Here is a 21370-nt window from a genome sequence, read left to right as displayed (position 1 = left end):
GCAGTTTTTGCTGGAGACAGACACTTTTTACCTGTGCAGTCCCCATGAGATAGATTTCACAGCGGCACGAACAATGATGGAGCCACTCCTAATGCCAAACAGGGAGTAGAAGAGGCGGTGGTATTTCAGCCGCAGAAGGCAAGCTATGCAGAGCATGCCGGAGAAGGGAGTTGTGTCCCCGGGAGGGGGTAGTGATGCTGTTTTCTCTGTCCTTCTCCCCCCCTCCCATCCCCCCTGCGGAAAATTACTCCTCGGCATTCTTTCCTGCATTCACCCTTCGGAAAAACTTGAAAACTTCCGGCTCCAGAGCTGCACCTCCTCTTTCCCTTCCTCGGCGCTCAGCACGTGGTAGGTCTCTTTTTTGAAGCAGCCGCGCCGCAGGACCTGTGGTCGTAGCAGGAAAAAGCTTAGTAAAGGAACCAGAGCCGACTCCCGCTACAGCCTTCCGACCATGCAGAATGGGAGCGCATGAGCCTTGCGATGGAGGCAGAATGCGCATGAAAAATCTGCACATTTCCCAATTGAAGTGATAACAGGGATCACCACCCACAGCTAGGTTTGCCAACCTCCAGGTACTTCAAAATAACATACAACGAAGGGCTCAGCCTTAGGTGAAACGCATTGAATACCATGGATCTGCATTCCTTCCTTCGATCCAGTTCTGAACACTTTGATTGTCCCCACCGGTCTATTGGCATTACCCTTTTAAGGGAATCTCAAGATACAGACGAAGCCACGTATACTTTTTTGAGTTCACGGACCTTTTTCCATAAGCTATTTGGCTTTGTATGTTCTTCTGGTGGTGACTACTCATGAGTATTGTTGTATATATTGTATATAGTAGGCTCTTTTTGTTCAGTTCTGTTGTTCTTTTGCACAGTCTTGGTGTGTAGTGTGTTTTCACTTGAATATATTTTGACGTTGTTTGAATTATATTGAGCCCTTCGTTGTATGCTATTTTGAACTATTCAACCCAACTAAGAGTAACTTTGTTTTGGTGGAACCTCCAGGTACTAGCTGGAGATCTCCTGCTATTACAAATGATCTCCAGCCGATAAAGATCAGTTCATCTGGAGAAAATGGCTTCTTTGAATAATAATAATAATAATAATAATAATAATAATAATAATAATAATAATAATAATAATAGTTGGTTTTTACCGGTATATGCCGACTTTCCCTACCACTTAAGGAAGAATCAAACCGGCTTACAATCACCTTCCCCTCCCCGCAACAGACACCCTGTGAGGTAGGTGGGGCTGAGAGTGTGTGACTAGCCCAAGGTCACCCAGCTGGCTTTATGTGTAGGAGTGGGGAAACCAACCGGGTTCACCAGATTAGCTCATGTGGAAGAGTGGGGAATCCAACCCGGTTCTCCAGATTAGAGTCCACCGCTCATGTGGAGGAGCGGGGAAACAAACCCGGTTCACCAGATTAGAGTCTGCCGCTCTCAACCACTACACCACCCTGGCTGCATGAATCCCAACAAAGTCAAACAAATGGCCTTGCCTCTATGGAGGAAAGTGTTAACAGAAGAGCCATGGGTCTCTTGGGGAAAACCGACCGACGTCCTCACCTTCTCTCCACTGAGGCTGTTCTCCAAGCACTGGTGGCTCTTGAAAGCACAGTAGCTGGGATGCTCGACTCGTTCGGAGTCACAGACCTGGAAAGGAAGGACATGATAGAAGTGGGAGGACTGCGAGGATCAAGCCGATAAGGGGGCAACAAATCAATAAACAGATCAGCCATTCCATTCCTTCTCACCTTGTCCGGGAAATCTCCTTGCTGGAAGAAAGAGTACTCCGTTTGCAACCAGAGCACGACCCGGGGATCGTCACAGCCATGGGTGGCCAAGCGGCCACACCAGCGGTCTGCCTGCAAGCCTCCGTAGACATCCATTCCGTAATACTCGACCTCCGAGGAGCCAACCTGACGATACAAAGAAGAGACCCAACACTGTGGCTGTTAACCCTAAAGATGATTTCCTGGAAGTAAGCCTCACTGAATGAAATCGGACTGGCTTCCAAGATACGGAGGCCAACTTCGGGTGGGGAAAGTCTTGGAGATGTAGGCTTTTATGCAGGGATGTTTCCCCACAGTCACCCCCCACAGACTGCTTCGGGGCTTCCTTTTGATTATGCATGCTTTTTCTGCCCGTCAGAGGTCACCTCGCTCTCCAGCGTGGTGTAGTGGTTAAGAGCGGTGGTTTGGAGCAGTGGACTCTGATCTTGAGAACCGGGTTTGATTCCCCACTCCTCCATATGAGTGGCGGAGGCTAATCCGCCACTCCTACGCATGAAGGCAGCTGGGTGACCTTGGGCTAGTCACAGGTCTCTTAGAGCTCTCTCAGCCCCACCTCCCTCACAGGGTGTCTGTTGTGGGGAGGGGAAGGGAAGGTGATTGAAGGCTGGTTTGATTCTTCCTTAAGGGGTAGAGAAAGTTGACATATAAAAACCAACTCTTCTTCAACCCTGCAGGTTTTGTCTGAATTTTCCAGATTCTGGCTAAAACGGCATCTGGAAAACGTGGGCGAAAGCGAGGCGACCTACGACAGGCAGAAAAAGCATGCATAATCAAAAGGAAGCCCCAAAGCAGTTGCGGGGGAGACCACAGGGAAAATCCCCTGCATAAAAGGCCTTAGAGAGTGAAGCCTGGAAATAAGGTTGCCAACCTTCAGGTACTTAGCAAAACAAGAAAAGAGCACCTCCGTGCTATTACCGTCAGGTTTGGAAACTGGCATGGGAAGAAATCAGTACAATAATACAAAATGTGTATATTGTGTTTCAAAACATTTCAATAAGTACAATGGACTACAACAAGTGACAATAAACAATATATACAAAATATACAAAACATGTTTGATGCAGTCTATGAATAGTACAGTCTATAAATAGTAGAATCTTCTTAGTATATAGAAAAGTATTTTAAAAGTCCATCAGGTACATGTAGAAATGATCACAGAGTCTTCATTAAGCATGATGGGTGGGGGACGGCCCTTTCAAAATTTCTTCAGCCCCATTTCCAATCAAGTATCCAAGCTTAATTAGATTCTATATATCATCATGAAGCCAGTTCACCAGTTCCCGTAGGATACTCCCAAGTGTAGGTCCTGATGGACTTTTAAAATACTTTTCTATATACTAAGAAGATTCTACTATTTATAGACTGTACTATTCATAGACTGCATCAAACACGTTTTGTATATTTTGTATATATTGTTTATTGTCACTTGTTGTAGTCCGTTGTACTTGTTGAAATGTTTTGAAACACAATATACACATTTTGTATTATTGTACTGATTTCTTCCCGTGCCAGTTTCCAAACCTTCAGGTACTAGCTGGAGATCTCCTGCTATTACAACTGATCTCCAGCCGATAGAGATCAGTTCCCCTGGAGAGAATGGCCTCTTTGGCAATTGGACTCTATGGCATTGAAGTCCTCTCCCCTCCCCAAACCCCGTCCTCCTCAGGCTCCACCCCCAAAAACTACCCGCTGGTGGTGAAGAGGGACCGGGCAACCCTAGAACTGACCTTGGTCATCTGGAGATCAGTGGTCATTTTGGATGATCTCCAGGCTCCACCTAGAGGTCGACAACCCCATCGCTGACCTGTGTAGACTCATGCCCTGTGTCCTCCACAGACGCTTTCCCCCAAAGACCTTGGCAGCGTCATCTTTATCTTACCTTGGTGCCGGTATCCTGGTACTGGGACACGATTCCAGGGTTGATGTAGGCGGTGTATTCGGCACTGCCCTCGCAAAGGACACGCCTCAGGTCGGGGGCCCGTTGGCACTGCTCCATTTTCAGGGAACAGAAGGCGCACATGGGGCACAGGTCGGTGTGGCGTCGGCCGAGGCTGTCGCACACCTGGAGAGCGAGTACTTGTGTGAGCCGAGTAGTGTTGTTTCATACAGCCTGTCTATTTAGCATTTGTGCTTTATTTTTGCCAAACCTCCAGTTACTAGCTGGAGATCTCCTGCTATTACAACTGATCTCCAGCTAATAGACATGCAACAACATTGAACACATGAAACTGCCTTAGACTGAATCAGACTCTTGGTCCATCAAAGTCAGTACTGTCTAGTCTACTGTCTACTGTCTAGTCAGACCAGCAGCAGCTCTCCAGGGTCTCAGGCAGAGGTCTTTCACATCACCTACCTGCCTAGTCCCTTTAACTGGAGATGCTGGGAATTGAACCTGGGACTTTCTGCATGCCAAGCAGGTGCTCTACCACTAAGCTATGGCCCTTCCCCAAATAATGAAGCTGCCTTCTACTGAATCAGACTCTTGGTCCATCAAAGTCAGTACTGTCTAGTCAGACCGGCAGCAGCTCTCTAGGGTCTCAGGCAGAGGTCTTTCACATCACTTACTTTCCTAGTCCCTTTAACTGGAGATGCCGGGGATTGAACCTGGGACCTTCTGCGTGCTAAGCAGAGGCTCTACCACTGAGCCACAGCCCCCCCCCCAAATCATAACGCTGCCTTATACTGAATCAGACCCTTGGTCCATCAAAATCAGTATTGTCTACTCAGACCAGCAGCGGCTCTCCAGGGTCTCAGGCAGAGGTCTTTCACTTCACCTCCTTGCCTAGTCCCTCTAACTGGAGAAGCCGGGGATTGAACCAGGGACCTTCTGCATGCCAAGCAGATGCTCTGCCACTGAGCTACGGCCCTTCAAGGCTTACCAGTCCCCGGATAAAAGTGGGACCCAGTGTCGAGGCTCACCGAGTTGCCGTAGCCAAGGGTTTTGTCCTCCAATTGTTTCCAGGCCTTGCTAACCACTGAGGAGACGCAGATGTCTTCGAGCACCGAAAAGCACAGAATCAAGACAGCATCGTCCTTCTCGAGATCTAAGAGTCTAAATGCAATAAGGGAGGGGCAGAGAGGGGCAAACGGTGAGGGCCATTTCGATCTGATACACAACCATCCTCCATATGAGAGCCAGAGTGGTGTAGTGGTTAAGAGCGGTGGTTTGGAACAGTGGACTCTGATCTGGAGAACCGGGTTTGATTCCCCACTCCTCCACATGAGCAGCGGAGGCTCATCTGGTGAACTGGATTTGTTTTCCTCCTCCACACGAAACCAGCTGGGTGACCTTGGGCTAGTCACAGCTCTCTCAGCCTCACCTACCTCACAGGGTGTCTGTTGTGGGGAGGGGAAGGGAAGGTGATTGTAAGCCGGTTTGAGTCTCCCTTAAGTGGTAGAGAAAGTTGGCATATAAAAAAAAAAAACCTCTTGTTCTTCTTCTTCATATCCACCTCTGAAGTTCTGCTTGGGCTCTCAGGATCAGGCTAGTCTTGTCTACTCTTAAGGCCATTTATGCCTGGCAATTAGCAGCGTGTTCCAAACTGAATTGCCCCGTTAGTTTGTTTTTTGAGTTTTTCACGCTGAACCGTCATTCAGGAAGTGACTGCGAAGCCGGCGCATACCTGCTTCGCATTTCTTAAGAGCCCCTTTAACGCGACCTTTTGTGTTTGCTCCGCCCCCGCCGCGAAGAATCTCCTCAAGCAAGCATGCAAAATCACAGCCGAGCGTTAGCTATACATAGGGCAGTTGCTAATGGCTATGCAAACAGGAACGAAGGAGCAGGCGGGGGGTGGAATTTCTCCTTTTGGGTCGGGATTGTGACTATGCATTTTAAAGGTCACATTTAAAAACAGAGCTTTGAGCGAGCATCAAAATTGACCCTGCATAAACAGCCTAACTGGCAATGGCCCACCAGAGCCTTACTCAGAGACCTTTCACATCTCACATGAACACATAAAGCTGCCTTCTACTGAATCAGACCCTTGGTCCATCAAAGTCAGTATTGTCTACTCAGACTGGCAGCGGCTCTCCAGGGTCTCAGGCAGATCACCTAATTGCCTAGTCCCTTTAACTGGAGATGCTGGGGATCAAACCTGGGACCTTCTGCATGCCGAGCAGAGACTCTACCACTGAGCCACAGCCCCTCCCCTATTTTAGCAGCTCTCCAAGGTCTCAGGCTGAGGTCTTTCACGTCACCTACTTGCCTAGTCCCTTTAACTGGAGATGCCAGGGATTGAACCTGGGACCTTCTGCATACCAAGCAGATGCTCTGCCACTAAGCCATGGCGCCTCCCCTACTATTCTTTAAAACGGAGATGCCGGTGATTGAACCTGGGACCTTCTGCATGTGAACGGTCGCCCCATCCTCACCCTTCAAGGAAGAGAGAGGAGGGGCATGGTTTGGCCACTGGTGGCGGGAACAGAGAGCCAGTCGGCTGTCACACGCAGAAAGAGAGGCGGCTCAAGGAAAGGGCGGTCAGGAGCCTGTGTCAGGCTGACCCTCCCTCTTTGGTGAAGCGAACGTTAGAAGGCAGCAAGGGAGACGTGTCAGCAAGAAGGGGGTGCTCAACACAAGCAATTTTGGGGTGCTCAACGCCAGCAATTTGGAAGGGGGAGAGGAATTCATGACGGATTAGGTAATTTTAGCTCGTATGGTGGGACCCTGCCCAAGCACTCTTTACCCCTTCACTACACCATCCCCCCAGCCAACAATTGAACCTGGGACCTTCTGCATGCAAATCAGATGCTTTGCCATGGAATGTCACTTGACGGTCCCGATCAACTTGCCGGTGATATTACCCTCCACGGGCACCACCCATCTCACAAGTTCATCCTCTCCTACACTGCACCCTACAAAGAATATCCCCCAAGGGCTATTCTCATCTCCAACTCAGCTGCCCCACCATTTCACAGCAAAGAAAAGAAGAAGAGTTGGTTTTTTATATACCGACTTTCTCTACCACTTACCATCGCCTTCCCTTCCCCTCCCCACAACAGACACCCTGTGAGGCAGGTGGGGCTGAGAGAGCTCTGAGAGACCTGTGACTAGCCCAAGGTCACCCAGCTGGCTTCGTGCGTCGGAGTGGGGGAACCAACCCGGTTCACCAGATTACCGTCCGCCCCTCACGTGGAGGAGTCCCTCCCCTCTCCAAACCCCGTCCTCCTCAGGCGCCACCCCCAAAATCTCCAAGTATTTCCCAACCTGGAGCCAGTGAGACAGGAAACATGGTCACTAGCTGTCCACATGTCCAGGGCAATGGGCTCCACTCCTCCAACTTTACTCCAATCTCGGTTTTGTCCTGACCTGCCTTTGGACTCTGCCCTGGGAGCCTCTTCTTGGCCATTCAGATCTTCTCTGCCTTCAGGAGTTGCAGCATTCTCCACATCCTTTGAGGAGAAAGAGGTGCTTGCCTGGGGGTGGACATTCTTGTGGAGATGCTGGTCTCTCTCTTTTAACTCCGGGGCGACGGTTTCAGAGACGGCCGTGACCAGCCAGGCTTTGGAGTGGCCTGGGTGTACGTCATGCACAGGGGCTTGGAGAGCTCCCTCGCTACGGTTCGCCACGGGCGAGTCCTCCCGGGGCTCGGGCTCCTGGCCCGAAACGGCAAAGGAGTATTTCAAAATGGTATCGATGCTGGAGAGGAGGTCCTTGTCATGGATCGGCTGGGAAACTCCGGCTGGGTTGATGGTTTGGGTCCCTGTGGAACGAGAAGGCACCGAGAGGAGGAAGCAGGAATGTAACTTTGCCACTCTTCGGCAGAAATAGATCTGTAGTTTCTACACCCCCATACAGAATCCCCTTGGCTTCAAGGTGGACTGGCCCTTTAACTTACTGGGAAGTGGGGTTGCCAACCTCCAGGTAATAGCAGAAGATCTCCTGCTATTACAACTGATCTCCAGCCGATAGAGATCAGTTCCCCTGGAGAAAACGGCCACTTGGGCAATTGGATTGTAGCCATTTTGAGCAGCCTTCTGGTGCATTTAGACTGAATACTTGTATTAAACTGCTATTATTGCATCTACTAAGATAAATGATGTATATTAAGAAGATATTAGCTGATGAAGCTGCAATTATGCAGTGAAAACGCTCGTGAACATCCGGACGGCGTTACTGTGGACCTTCTCCCCTTTGTTCCATTTTGGGGTTGTTATCTGAAGAAACTACCTTGAGATAAGACTTTCACTTACTCTGATAGAGACCTACCTTGAAAGAGACTTTCCAATTCTCCCTTGTGGATTCACTTGTATATATTCTCTTTGATGTTTGCACTTGTTTGTAGATGTTAACGTTCACAATACATGTTTGCATAGTTTGCTTGTGTATTTATTTATCTTGTTTGGTGAGCCCGGTACTAGAGTTTTCCTAACCTCCAGGTAATAGCAGAAGATCTCCTGCTATTACAACTGATCTCCAGCCGATAGAGATCAGTTCACCTGGAGAAAACGGCCACTTGGGCAATTGGATTCTATGGCATTGAAGCCCCTCCCCTTCCCAAACCCCGCCCTCCTCAGGCTCCGTCCCAAAAAACCCCCACCAATGGCAAAGAGTATCTGACTCCAACGAGTACATTTCTTATAGATGATTGTTTGCTCTGGCAGCATGAAAAATAAGAGCTAAGGTAGTTCGCTCTAGAGCAGAATCCCACAAATGATGTTGTTTTTGGTAGTTCATATCAATGTTAATGCTACTAGGTTTTATTTTCTTGTACATGTCTCTCTCTCTCTTTTTAATATTGTGCTACTCTGTGGATGATGTTTTGTGAAGGCCTTCGGCCACATACAAATAAATTCTACATCTATTATGGAGGAAGGAGTCTGGGGTGGATGTCTGCCCGTACCTGATTCTTCCGTGGGACTAATCGATGTTTCCAAGAGCGCTAGCGACGGGGACGTCTCTATGGGGATACTGGTCGTTTCTCCAGCAGCCAAAGCGGGGCATGCGATCCGCTGTGCAGGGAAGAATTTGGAGACGCTGGGGAAAACGACTACGCCACCTCTGCCTAGAACCACCTCCACCCTCTACATAAAGGTTGCCAACTCCAGGTGGGAAAATTCCTGGAGATTTGGGGGTGGAGCCTGGAGAGTAGGGTTGCCAGGTCCCTCTTGGCAAGCAGCTGGAGGTTTTTGAGGCGGAGCCTGAGGAGGGAGGGGTTTGGGGAGGGGAGGGACTTCAATGCCATCACTAGATACCATCACTTCGCGGGATCTGGACACTATACTTCTGTTGATGCAGCCCAAGACTGCATTTGCCTTTTTAGTTACATTTTCCGATCGTCAGAGGTCGCAGACCTTTCCCCGCGCATTTCTGCGTGTTTTAGAGATGCTGGCTCAACAGCCATGCATAAATGGCCTTTGTGTTTGGATTCTCCCTCTGCCAGACAACTCCCACTCCAGTCCTTGCAGGCCACCCACTTCAGCTGGGCGCACATGAACACATGAAGCTGCCTTGTACTGCATCAGACCCTGGGTCCATCCAAGTCAGTCTTGTCTACTCAGACCGGCAGCGGCTCTCCAGGGTCTCAGGCTGAGGTCTTTCCCATCACCTACTTGCCTGGTCCCTTGAACTGGAGATGTCAGGGATTGAACCTGGGACCTTCTGCATGCCAAGCAGAGGTTCTACCACTGAGCCACGGCAGGACGTGCCTGTCTTCACCTCCGCTCTGACCCCACTGTAGTTCTTTCCTCCTCACCTTGGCGTAGAACTTCTGTTCCAGGCATCGAAACTGTGCAAATAGGCAGAAGGTCTCGAAACGCTGGTTCTGGGACAAGTCCGCACAGATGGGACCTGAAAGCAGCAAGGGGGGAAAGTCGTCAGCTTCACCACGGGAAGCAAAAGGGCATCTCCTCCAACTCAGAAGAGAAGCCAAGGAACACGCCAGGCTTACGTCAGCAGAGGAAGGAGGCCGTATCAGAATCGGGAGCTGCAGACCAAATGAGCCAGCGAATAATTCCCATGGGGCCCAGGTGGTATGCCCCACCAAAAACATTAGCATCCGCAGTGCCCCTAAAACCCAGAATGGACAATTTAACGCTAAGTTGTAAGCAAACTTTGGCTGGGATCTCATGGAAGATGTTCACATGCACAGCACTCCTTGCGTAAGCCAACACATTAAAACTACTCCTTGCTGTCCGCTTGTGCTAAGTAAGAGCCAGCATGGTGTAGTGGTTAAAAGTGACGGACTCTGATCTGGAGAACCGGGTTTGATTCCCCACTCCACCACATGAATGGCGGATTTTAATCGGAAGAACCGGGTTTGATTCCCCACTCCCCCACATGAGGGGCAGACTCTAATCTGGAGAACGGGGTTGGTTTCCCCACAACTCCCCATGAAGCCAGCTGGGTGACCTTGGGCTAGTAACAGTTCTCTCCGAACTCTCTCAGCCCCACCTACCTCACAAGGTGCCTGTCATGGGGAGGGGAAGGGAAGGTAATTGTAAGCCGCTTTGAGACTCCTTAAAGGTAGAGAAAAAGTGGGGTATAAAAACCAAAAGGCAGCTTCATGTATTAATCACTTTTAGAAGAAGTGATTAATACATGAAGCTGCCGTTTCCTGAGTCAGACCCTGGGTCTATCAAGGTCAGTATTGTCTGCTTAGAATGACAGCAGCTCTCCAAGGTCTCGGGTAGAGAGAGGCCTTTGACATCACCTGCTACCTGATCTTTTAAATTGGAAATGCCAGGGACTGAACCTGATTTTTGCATGCAGAACCGTCATTCCAGAAGTGACTGCGAAGCCGGCACATACCTGCTTCGCATTACTAAAGAGCCCATTTAACGCGATCTTTGGTGTTTGCCATGAAGAATCCCTTTTAAGGAACCATGCAAAACAACAGAGGTGCGTTAGCTATGCATGTGCATATGGCTATGCAAACAGGAACAAAGGAGCAGGCGAGTGGTGGGGAGTGGAACTTCTCCTTTTGTGGGACTGTGAAAAGGCATTTTTAAAGTTGCATTTTAAAAAAGAGCTTTGAGCGAGCATCAAAATTGACCATGCGAAAATGGCCTTTGTGAACAACATATAGCACAAGGTATTTATTCTGATACAATTTCAAAATGAAATTACATGAAATCTTGCAAACGCTGTTGTACATTGCATTGCTCCAGGCGCACACTGTCATTTCGTCAAAACTGATATTAAAAAGCGCTGTTTTGCTGCAGCCATTGGACTACTGCTTGGGCAAAGGAAACCGTGCTAAGTACATTTTCCTCTCTGCTCGCACATTGCTGGATCTAAACTTTTGTCATGCTTAGGGCTGTTTAGCTTGGAAAGAAGGCAGTTAAGGGGAGACACATTAGAGTGTAAAATTATGCATGGTATGGAGAGAGTGGACAGGGAGAAGCTTTTCTCCCTCTCTCATAATGCCAGAACGTGGGGTCATCTGCTGTAACTGGAGGGTGAGAGATTCAAAACAGATAAAAGGAAGTATTTCTTCACACAACACATAGCTAAATTATGGAACTCCCTGCCCCAGGAGGTGGTGATGGCCGCCAACTTGGAAAGCTTTAAGAGGGGACATGTTCATGGAGGGCTATTCATGGCTACTAGTAAAAATGGATTCTAGTCATGATGCATACCTATTCTCTCCAGGATCAGAGGAGCATGCTCCACCGCTGAGCCACAACCCCTTCTTTGGCTAAAATATGCAGCATGGGGATATGAAGATTCAGTTCAGTACCAAAGGACTGGAGAATGGGCAATGCAACACCCATTTATAAAAAGGGTTCCAGCGGGGACCCAGGAAATTACAGGCCAGTTAGCTTAACATCTGTTCCAGGTAAACTGATGGAAAGCATTATAAAAGAGAGAATTGTCGAGCATATAGAAGGGCAAGCCCTGCTGAACAAAAACCAGCATGATTTCTGCAAAGATAGGTCCTGTTTCACTGTGATGGCTGCCAACTTGGAAGGCTTGAAGAGGGGAGTGGACATGATCATGGAGGAGAGGGCTATCTACGGCTACTAGTCAAAATGGATTCTAGTCGTGATGCATACCTATTCTCTCCAGTCTCACAGGAGCATGCCCATTATATCAGGTGCTGTGGAACCTGTGCTTTGGAACACAGGCAGGACAATGCTGCGGCAGTCGTCTTGCTTGTGGGCTTCCTAGAGGCACTTGGTTGGGCCACTGTGTTAACAGACTGCTGGACTTGATGGATCTTGGTCTGATCCAGCATGGCCTTTCATGTCTATTTTGTGGGCTTCCTAGAGGCACCTGGTTGGCCGCTGTGTGAACAGACTGCTGGACTTGATGGACCTTGGTCTGATCCAGCATGGCCTTTCTTATGTCCTTATGTCTTGTTTGTGGGCTTCCTAGAGGCACCTGGTTGGCCACTGTGTGAATAGACTGCTGGATTTGATGGACCTTGGTCTGACCCAGCACGGCCTTTCTTATGTCCCTATGTTGCCCACCATTCCAACCCACCTGGCAACCCTAGGGTTAGAATTTGGTTTGAACACAGAAAGGCTGTTTGAAAGTAACCAGTGAGAATAGGGTCGCCAACCTCCAGGTGGTGGATGGAGATCTCCCACGATTATGACTGATCTCCAGGCGACACAGTCAGTTCACCTGGAGAAAATGACTGCTTTGGCAGGTGGACTCTATGGCATTATACCTCACTTAAATCCCTCCCCTCCCCAAACCCTGCCTTCCTCAGGCTCCACCCCCAAAATCTCCAGGTATTTCCCAACCCAGAGCTGACAACCCTGACAAGAAAGTGCAACCAGAGTCACCACTAAAGTATGCTGGAGGTAGGGTTGCCAGGCCCCTCTTCGCCACTGGCGGGAGGTTTTTGGGGCGGAGCCTGAGGAGGGAGGAGTTTGGGGAGGGGAGGGTCTTCAATGCCATAGAGTCCAATTGCCAAAGCGGCCATTTTCTCCAGGGGAACTGATCTCTATCGGGTGGAGATCAGTTGTAATAGCAGGAGATCTCCAGGCGCTACCTGGAGGTTGGCAACCATAGCTGGAGGGAATCCAAAGCATGCGCTAGTGAGCAGCACGTACCTTCTGGGATCTGGCCGTGGTTCTCAAACTCATCCAGTTGCTTGATTTTTGGACTGTGGCAGCCCTTGTTGCGCCGGAGCTGACACATCATGCTTGCCTTCCACTCAGGCCTCAGAGCAGAGAAGAAGACTTCATAGTCATCGTCATTCAGGGGGCTGCCAGGGTCTGAGGCCGATGTCCTAGGGACCAGTTGTGACAGGAAGACTGGGAACCCTGAAGAAGAAGAAAAACAACATGAGGACAGAAGAATTTTCATTAGAGGTCTCGTGCCAGAATAAAGGATGTTAGTCTCTAAGATGCTGCTGGACTCCTGTTTATTGGCGTCGAATGCCCACATCATAGCAAGAATGGTAGCTATGCAGAATTAATAGGGTCGCCAACCTCCAGGTACTAGCTGGAGTAGGGTTGCCAGGTCCCTCTTCGCCACCGGCAGGAGGTTTTTGGGGCGGAGCCTGAGGAGGGCGGGGTTTGGGGAGGGGAGGGACTTCAATGCCATAGAGTCCAATGGCCAAAGTGGCCATTTTCTCCAGGGGAACTGAACTCTATTTGCTGGAGATCAGTTGAATTAGTAGGAGAGCTCCTGCTACTACCTGCCAGTTGGCAACCCTATTGGGGCGGAGCCTGAGGAGGGCGGGGTTTGGGGAGGGGAGGGACTTCAATGCCATAGAGTCCAATGGCCAAAGTGGCCATTTTCTCCAGGGGAACTGACCTCTATTTGCTGGAGATCAGTTGAATTAGTAGGAGAGCTCCTGCTACTACCTGCCAGTTGGCAACCCTATTGGGGCGGAGCCTGAGGAGGGCGGGGTTTGGGGAGGGGAGGGACTTCAATGCCATAGAGTCCAATGGCCAAAGTGGCCATTTTCTCCAGGGGAACTGACCTCTATTTGCTGGAGATCAGTTGAATTAGTAGGAGAGCTCCTGCTACTACCTGCCAGTTGGCAACCCTATTGGGACGGAGCCTGAGGAGGGCGGGGTTTGGGGAGGGGGGGGACCTCAATGCCGAGTCCAATTGCCAAAGAGGCCATTTTCTCCAGGTGAACTGATCTCTGTCAGCTGATGATCATTTGTAATAGCAGGAGATCTCCAGCTAGTACCTGGAGGTTGAGGAGAAAGAAACCAGCACGACTCAATATATTCAACAATTCATTAACTATATATAACCAGTGAAAATCAACCACAAGGTGTGCAAATATATACAAATATTTACAGAAAATTATTATGACAAGCCTAATAGCAAGTCCAAAAGTCTATCAGAGGCAATATTTCTTCAAATCCAAATGTGGTCGACACTGTCAATAAATAAGTTGGGACGAGGTCCAATCCAGAGAAGGAGGAAACGCTATTCCGGATATTCCGGATATTCTCGTAGCGCTTTCACCAAAGCATAGCTTCATCAGCCTCACATTGTGTTAAAAAGCATATCATTAGGGAGATTTAGGGAGATTTACAGTCTTTTTTAGGATAAACTTAAAGCAATAATAGCTTCAGTAATATTTTAACTTTTGCAATTTTTTAGTATTTTAAGTTTAAATCGTTTTTTATATAATTTTTTTTATGGCTCCCACAAAGGGCTGCTGTTCCTTCTGCGTCAACTTTGAAATATTACTGAAGCTATTATTGCTTTAAGTTTATCCTAAAAAAGACTGTAAATCTCCCTAATGATATGCTTTTTAACACAATGTGAGGCTGATGAAGCTATGCTTTGGTGAAAGCGCTACGAGAATATCCAGAATAGCGTTTCCTCCTTCTCTGGATTGGACCTTGTCCCAACTTATTTATTGACAGTGTTGACCACATTTGGATTTGAAGAAATATTGCCTCTGATAGACTTTTGGACTTGCTATTAGGCTTGTCATAATAATTTTCTGTAAATATTTGTATATATTTGCACACCTTGTGGTTGATTTTTTCACTGGTTATATATAGTTAATGAATTGTTGAATATATTGAGTCGTGCTGGTTTCTTTCTCCTCAGTTTACTGTTACCAGTATTGTGAGTATTTTTTGCATCAGTACCTGGAGGTTGGCAACCCTAGCTAGGCAAGACTGGAAGAGTGAAAACACCCTTTGTATTTCATCCAGCTTTCTTTTAAACAGAAAAAGACGATCACATTGATGCCACGTGTTCATCAGCAAACAAAATTTACACCTGGCCGGCCCAAGGACACCCAGCAAGCTTCCATGGCAGAGTGGGATCTGAACCTGGGTCTCCCAGATCCGCACTCTAACCACTACACCACACTGGCTCTATAATGTCATAGGCCTTTTATGCATGGCTGTTTCATTCTCCATCACCCCTCCGGCAACTTCAGGTCTTTGTTTGGATTGCGCATGCCGTTTCTGACCGTCAGAGGTCACCTTGCTCTCCCCCTGCGTTTCCCCCGCGTTTCCCCCGCGTTTTGAAATTTGAGATAAAACAGGTCTTTGAAAACGCAGGGAAAACGCAGGGAAACGCAGGGGGATAGCGAGGCGACCTCTGACGGTCAGAAACGGCATGCATAATCCAAACTAAGACCCGAAGTCATTGGAGGGGTGACCGCGAAGGAAACAGTCATGCGCAAAAGATTTGCGTGATCTCCGCGGGATAATTCTCCTTTCCCCCTTCTTCCTTAAACTGATGACGCTCAGCTCTCTTCAATAGTGCAACACAAAACAGCACGATGGCATCAACAACTAAATATCTCAGAATCAATAAGCATATTATAACTCACACACTCAATTTACAGAATTTAATAACATAAATAGAAGACAGTCCACCCTCTAAATACTATGAGCTTCAAAGTTCATGAATATGGATCACAACACGACGAAACAGAGCTAGAGCAGCTGAAACCTGCCCAAATCCGAGGTTGTAGAATCATAGAGTTGGAAGGGACCACCAGGGTCATCTAGTCCAGCCCCCTGCACAATGCAGGAAATTCACAACTACCTCCCCCCCACACCCTCAGTGACCTCTACTCCATGCCCAGAAGATGGCCAAGGTGCCCTCCCTCTCATGATCTGCCTAAGGTCATAGAATCAGCATTGCTGACAGATGGCCATCTAGCCTCTGCTTCAAAACCTCCAGGGAAGGAGTGCTCACCACCTCCCGAGGAAGCCTGTTCCACTGAGAAACCTGTTAGAAAATTCTTCCTCATGTCTAGACAATGTCTAGATCAGCCATTCCTGCAATGGCTGATCTCATTTCTCCAGGGCCGGGAACAGAGGGTGGCAAATGGTGAGAGGATTTAGAATGTGGTCCCACAAGGGGCAATCCTCTCCCTTATGCTCTTTAATGTCTACACTGCAGATGCTGTGTAGCTTGTAGACACTGAGAGCGTCTAATTGAACCCCCTGTGGCCTATCTACTTTGAAACTGCACCTCATTCTTGTATGCGGGCTGAGGAACCAATTCGAAATGAGGAATAATACATCCGGAGGTGTCGTTCCTGCACTTCTGGGCCAGTTTGCAACCCTGAATTTTTCCCTTCTGAGCAAGCTACAACAGCATCTATCACCTCGGATCTGGGCAGGCTTCAGCTGCTGTAGCTGTTTCAGTGTGCTGTGATACATACTCATGAACATTGAAGCTCATCGGCCATTTATGCAGGGTCAGTTTTGATGCTAGCTCAAAGCTCTTTTTTTTTAAACGCAGCCTTTAAAATGCCTATTCACTGTCCCGATGCAAAAGGAGAAATTCCACCACCCCAACTCGCTTGCTCCTTCATTCCTTTGTTTGCATAGCCATTAGCAATGGCCGTTTGCATAGCTAACACGCGGCTGTGATTTTGCATGCTTCCTTGAGGGGATGCTTCGAGGCGGGGCGGAGCAAACACAAACGGTCACATTAAAGGGGCTCTTAAGAAATGCGAAGCAGGTCTGCGCCGGCTTCACAGTGACATCTGGAATGACGGTTCAGCGTGAAGAAATAAAAAATATATGCGGGGCACTTCAGCCTGGGACGCGCTGCTAATTACCAAGCATAAATGGCCATAGTATTTAGAGGGTGGACTGTCTTCTATTTATGTTATTAAATTCTGTAATTTGAGTGTATGAGTTATAATATATTTATTGATTCTGAGATATTTAGTTGTTGATGCCATCGTGCTGTTTTGTTTTGCACTATTGAGAGTTTCAGCATAGAAGCTCAGCTCTCTTCGACATCCTGTGTCTCCTGAGTATGCTCAGTTCTCATCAAGCCATTCTGGGACTTAAAAAAAAAAACTTATAAATTTAAATTATATTAAATATAAATGACATACCTTTTTTCAACGTCCCTGTGGCATTTCCTCAGCATACTGAAAACCACTCATGAAAGGGAACAAGCTGGGGGAGATCTTAGATGTATTCCCACTCCAGGGCGCTATAAGTTCTCAGATTAGAGTTGCCAACCTCCTGGTCCTAGCTGGAGATCTCTGGCTATTACAACTGATCTCCAGCCGATAAAGATCAGTTCCCCTGGAGAAAAATGGCCTCTTTGGCAATTGGACTCCATGGCATTGAAGCCCTTCCTCTCCTCAAACCCCACCCTCCTCCACCCCAAAAACCTCCCGCCGGTGGCGAAGAAGTACCTGGCAACCCTATCTCAGGTGCTTAAGCAGATCAGTTTCCATATGTCCCTCTATCCCCCCCCCCTTAACTTACTCTCTGTTGCTTTTTGTCTGTGGCTCCTAGCCTCAACCCTCATCACGTCATTATCGGTGGTTTCCTTTCCCTGTTTCTTCATTTACAGAGTCATATTTTCCTACTAATTTGAGGAGATACAGCTTCAAAAGAAACCTGCCTTTTGCAGTGATCACACGCAAACCGTCCACTTTAGCATCAGGTGGTGGTGGAAAGAGCCGCCAAGTCGCAGCTGATTTACGGGCGGCAACCACAATAGGGTTTTCAAGGCAAGAGAAGGACAGAGGTGGTTTGCCATTTCCTGGCTCTGCACAGCAACCCTGGACTTCTGAAGTGCCCGCAATAAAGGTAAAGGTAACTTCACGTCTCAGCTAAAGAACTGGCTTAATGCAGAAATTGTTTGTTAAGAATGACAGCATGAGAAAAACAGAAAAGTATCCGTATTGTTAGAGGTCTATAAAGCTTAAGCAATTCTAAACAGCAATGTGATTCTTTCTTTTGCTTTTGGGCTGGAGAGATTTGATCCCAGCTTGTATTGTTTAAATTGGTACCATTAAACAGCATAGCTGTAAACTAAGCTCCTGATCTCCAGTGCATTATCCTTGATCAGACGTACCTCCGATCCAAATACTGACCCCGCTTAGCTTCCAAAATCTAATGAGATCGGGCGAGCCTGGGCCATCCAGGTCATGGCTAGCATCGGCTACAGGATAATAATTTCAAAAGGATCCTGGTCTTTGAATACGGAGGCACCATTTTATCAGTGCAGGCTACAACTGTCCCTCGACCAATCCTCCATGAAAATGTCTGATCGGCTTTTACAACCGCCCAAGCGAGCAGCAGTGAAATCCCGTGGGGAGAAAACATTTTAGTCTAGCCTGCCGCCTTTCCATTTATTTGGATGACCCTGCGTTCCACAACGATGGACGAGGAAGAAAAGTTTTCCTGTCTCCACACTGCTGATAATTTTTAATACATTTAACATTTCATCCCATTGGTTTCTTTCTGCAAACAGAAGAACCAACTTGGACACAAATCGCTTGTATAGTTAAAACAGTAAAGGGTATACTATGCCTCGCCTCTTGTCTCTATAAGCGGGTGGGGGGGACACCCCACAAACTGCAGGGAAACCCTTTATCTGGCAGTCTTGTAGTAATAAGGTTGCCAACCTCCAGGTGGTGGCTGGAGATCTCCTGCTGTTACAACTGGTCTCCAGCCATTCACCTGGAGAAAATGGCTGCTTTAGCAACTGGACTCTACGGTATTGAATCCCCTCCCCAAAAATCTCCAGGGATTTCCCAACCTGGAGCTGGTAACCCTAGCTCAGACCCAGAATAATAGTAAGGCATTTTTATTCCTTTATTTTGTGCTCAAGGATATAGCTGTATGAGCAGTGATAGATAGACTGACCTCAATGGGCATGCTTTGATTCAATAAGTAGGGTTGCCAACCTCAAGGTGGTGGCAGGAGATCTCATGCTATTACAACTGATCTCCATCTGACAGAGATCAGTTCCCCTGGAGAGAATGGCCACCTTTGGCAATTGGACTCTATGGCGTTGAAGTCCCTCCCCTCTTCAAACCCCACCCTCCTCAGGCTTCGCCCCCAAAATCTCCAGGTATTTCCCAACCCGGAGCTGGCAACCCTATACGGTGCCCCCCCTCCCGGCATAGCTTCTGTTCCTTTAACGGTTGCACAAATTAAAGAGGCAAAGATGTTTGCTGATATGGGAGAAGCTCCATTTCTTGATATTTCCGATTGGTCACGCCACAGTTAAAAACAGTGCATAGGCCTTGAACACCTGCATCAAAAAATGTATGATTATGGGTGAAGCATTGCTTTAAGGATGTCAGACTGAAACAGGTTGGAAGCAGGGTCGCCAAGCTCCAGGGGGCAGCTGGAGAGCTCCCAGAATGACAACTGATCTCCTGACTAAAGAGATCGGTTCCCCTGGAGAAAATGGCTGCTTGAGAAGGTGGGCTCCATAACATTCTACCCTTCTGAGGACCCTCCCCTCCCCAAACCCAACCTCCCCAAGGCTTTGTCCCCAGATCTCCAGGAATTTCCCAACCCAGAGTTGGCAACCTCTAAGTTGGGAGGGTTCAATTGCCTCACTCTGCAGGTGCTCAGAGGCTATATTAACCGGGGGGGGGGGATTCAATTCTGTCCTCAGCTTGCATAAGCGATTTGGCCCTTTTGCCCTACTAGAAGCATCAGCCTAACAGATGAATTGGCCACACCACAAGAGCAAGCACGGTGTAGTGGTTAAGAGTGGCAGACTAATCTGGTGAACTGAGTTGGTTTCCCCACTCCTCCACGTGAGCGGCGGACTCTAATCTGGAGAACCGGGTTTTGATTCCCCACTCCTCCGCATGAAGCCTGCTGGGTGACCTTGGGCCAGTCACAGTTCTCTTAGAGCTCTCTCGGCCCCACCTGCCTCACAAGGTGCCTGTTGTGTGGAGAGGAAGGGGAGGGGATTGTAAATTGGATTGAGTCTCCTTAAAGGTAGATAAAAATTAAAACCAACTCTTCTTCTTCCTCGGTATCTATGACAGTTATAGGCCTAAGTCAACCTGCCCTGGAAAGCAGCAGTCCAGACAGGTGCTCTCAGAATACAGACTAATCAATCACTCACCCACCAGAAAGGCCCATGGCGGGGTCTTGAACCTCAAGATTGTCTCCATTTTCCATCAGGGCCCTCCCTGCTTCTCACTAACAAATCACTTGCCATTTTAAAAGCCAACATGGGCCAGAGTCCAACGGAATGAGAACACAGTGACCTCACAGTCACAGCGAGACAAGAGGCTTGGGCAGCTGAGAACCTGGCGGATACGGGTCGATGAGATTAAATGCTCCTAGAAGGGAGCGTCAAGTAGTGCAGGGGTGTCAAACCTGCGGCCCGTGGGCCGGATCCAGCCCCTGGAGGGCTGCTAAGAGGCCCGCGAGCCAAGGCCCGCCCCCCGCCCTCTCCCGGGTGCACCAGGCCCCAGCGGGGGTCAGGCACGCTCTCCCCGTCACACCCCCCTGCACTCTCCTGGGCGTGCCAGGCCTCCTGGCGGGGGCCAGGCACACTCTCCTCGCCACCCCCTTCCCGCTTGCATGGCGGTAGACCTGGCCTCCCGACAGGGACGGTTTTTTCCTCCCCACAAAGGCCAGGTCTACCCATTGGCTTGCATGACGGTAAACCTGGCCTCCTGACTGAGACTCCCATGGGAGGCCAGGTCTACCTATTGGTTTCTATGGTGGCCCATAGAAATCAATGGGTAGACCTGGCCTCTGGGGGTGGGGGGGAAGCCTCCTGACAGGGACTCCCCACACACACACAGAGGCCACGCATCTGGACCTCCTCCCAAATGAGTTCAACACCCCTGAAGTAGTGGGTTTTGCCTCTGCAGTAGCAGAAAGGTTTGCCTCATGGGGCACAATCGCTCCATGAAATTCTCCTGTGTGCTAGCCGTTATTTGAAAGAGAGCCAGCGTGGGGTAGTGGTTAAGAGTGGTGGTTTGGAGTGGAGGACTCTAATCTGGAGGTCCGGGGTTGATGCCCCACACATGAGCGGTGGACGCTAATCTGGTGAACCGGATTTGTTTCCCCACTCCTGCACATGAAGCCAGCTGGGTGACCTCAGGCTAGTCACAGCTCTCTCAGCCCCACCTACCTCACGGGTTGTCGTTTGTGGGGAGGGGAAGGTTTGCTGGTTTGATTCTCCTTAAAAGGTAGAGAATGTCGGCATATAAAAAACAGCTCTTCTACTGCAACCAAATTTTTTGCTTTTTAATTTTCTCGGTGCCTGCCTTTGAGTAGCTTGGGCCTCAAGCAAGAGCAGACACGGTTGCCCAAAGCATTTAACACAGGCATTATGCCCAAGTCCCAGAAGATTCACAAACGCCCCCCCCCTTCTGCCATCCAAGGATTTCCCATCGACCGATGGGTCAATTCAAACTCCCACCCTCGGACCAAGCGT

The 21370-nt window shown here is 48.8% G+C and overlaps 1 protein-coding gene across 1 annotated transcript; it reads right to left on the bottom strand.

Moving 5' to 3' along the window:
* Window positions 1-263: 263 nt before the first annotated feature.
* ACRBP (acrosin binding protein) lies at window positions 264-21264 on the bottom strand. Its single transcript, XM_056848429.1, is given in 11 exon segments — window positions 264-384; window positions 1577-1663; window positions 1765-1929; window positions 3683-3865; window positions 4723-4855; window positions 7109-7502; window positions 8643-8751; window positions 9495-9589; window positions 12805-13017; window positions 20192-20261; window positions 21178-21264. Coding segments are annotated over 11 exon segments (1650 nt in total). The 3' UTR covers window positions 264-270.
* Between the last annotated feature and the right edge of the window lie 106 nt (window positions 21265-21370).

The sequence above is a fragment of the Euleptes europaea genome, chromosome 4, assembly GCF_029931775.1.
Source record: "Euleptes europaea isolate rEulEur1 chromosome 4, rEulEur1.hap1, whole genome shotgun sequence".
Classification (NCBI taxonomy): Eukaryota; Metazoa; Chordata; class Lepidosauria; order Squamata; family Sphaerodactylidae; genus Euleptes; species Euleptes europaea.
The sequence above is the reverse complement of the archived record's forward strand: the minus strand, read 5'-3'. Positions and strand labels throughout refer to the sequence as shown.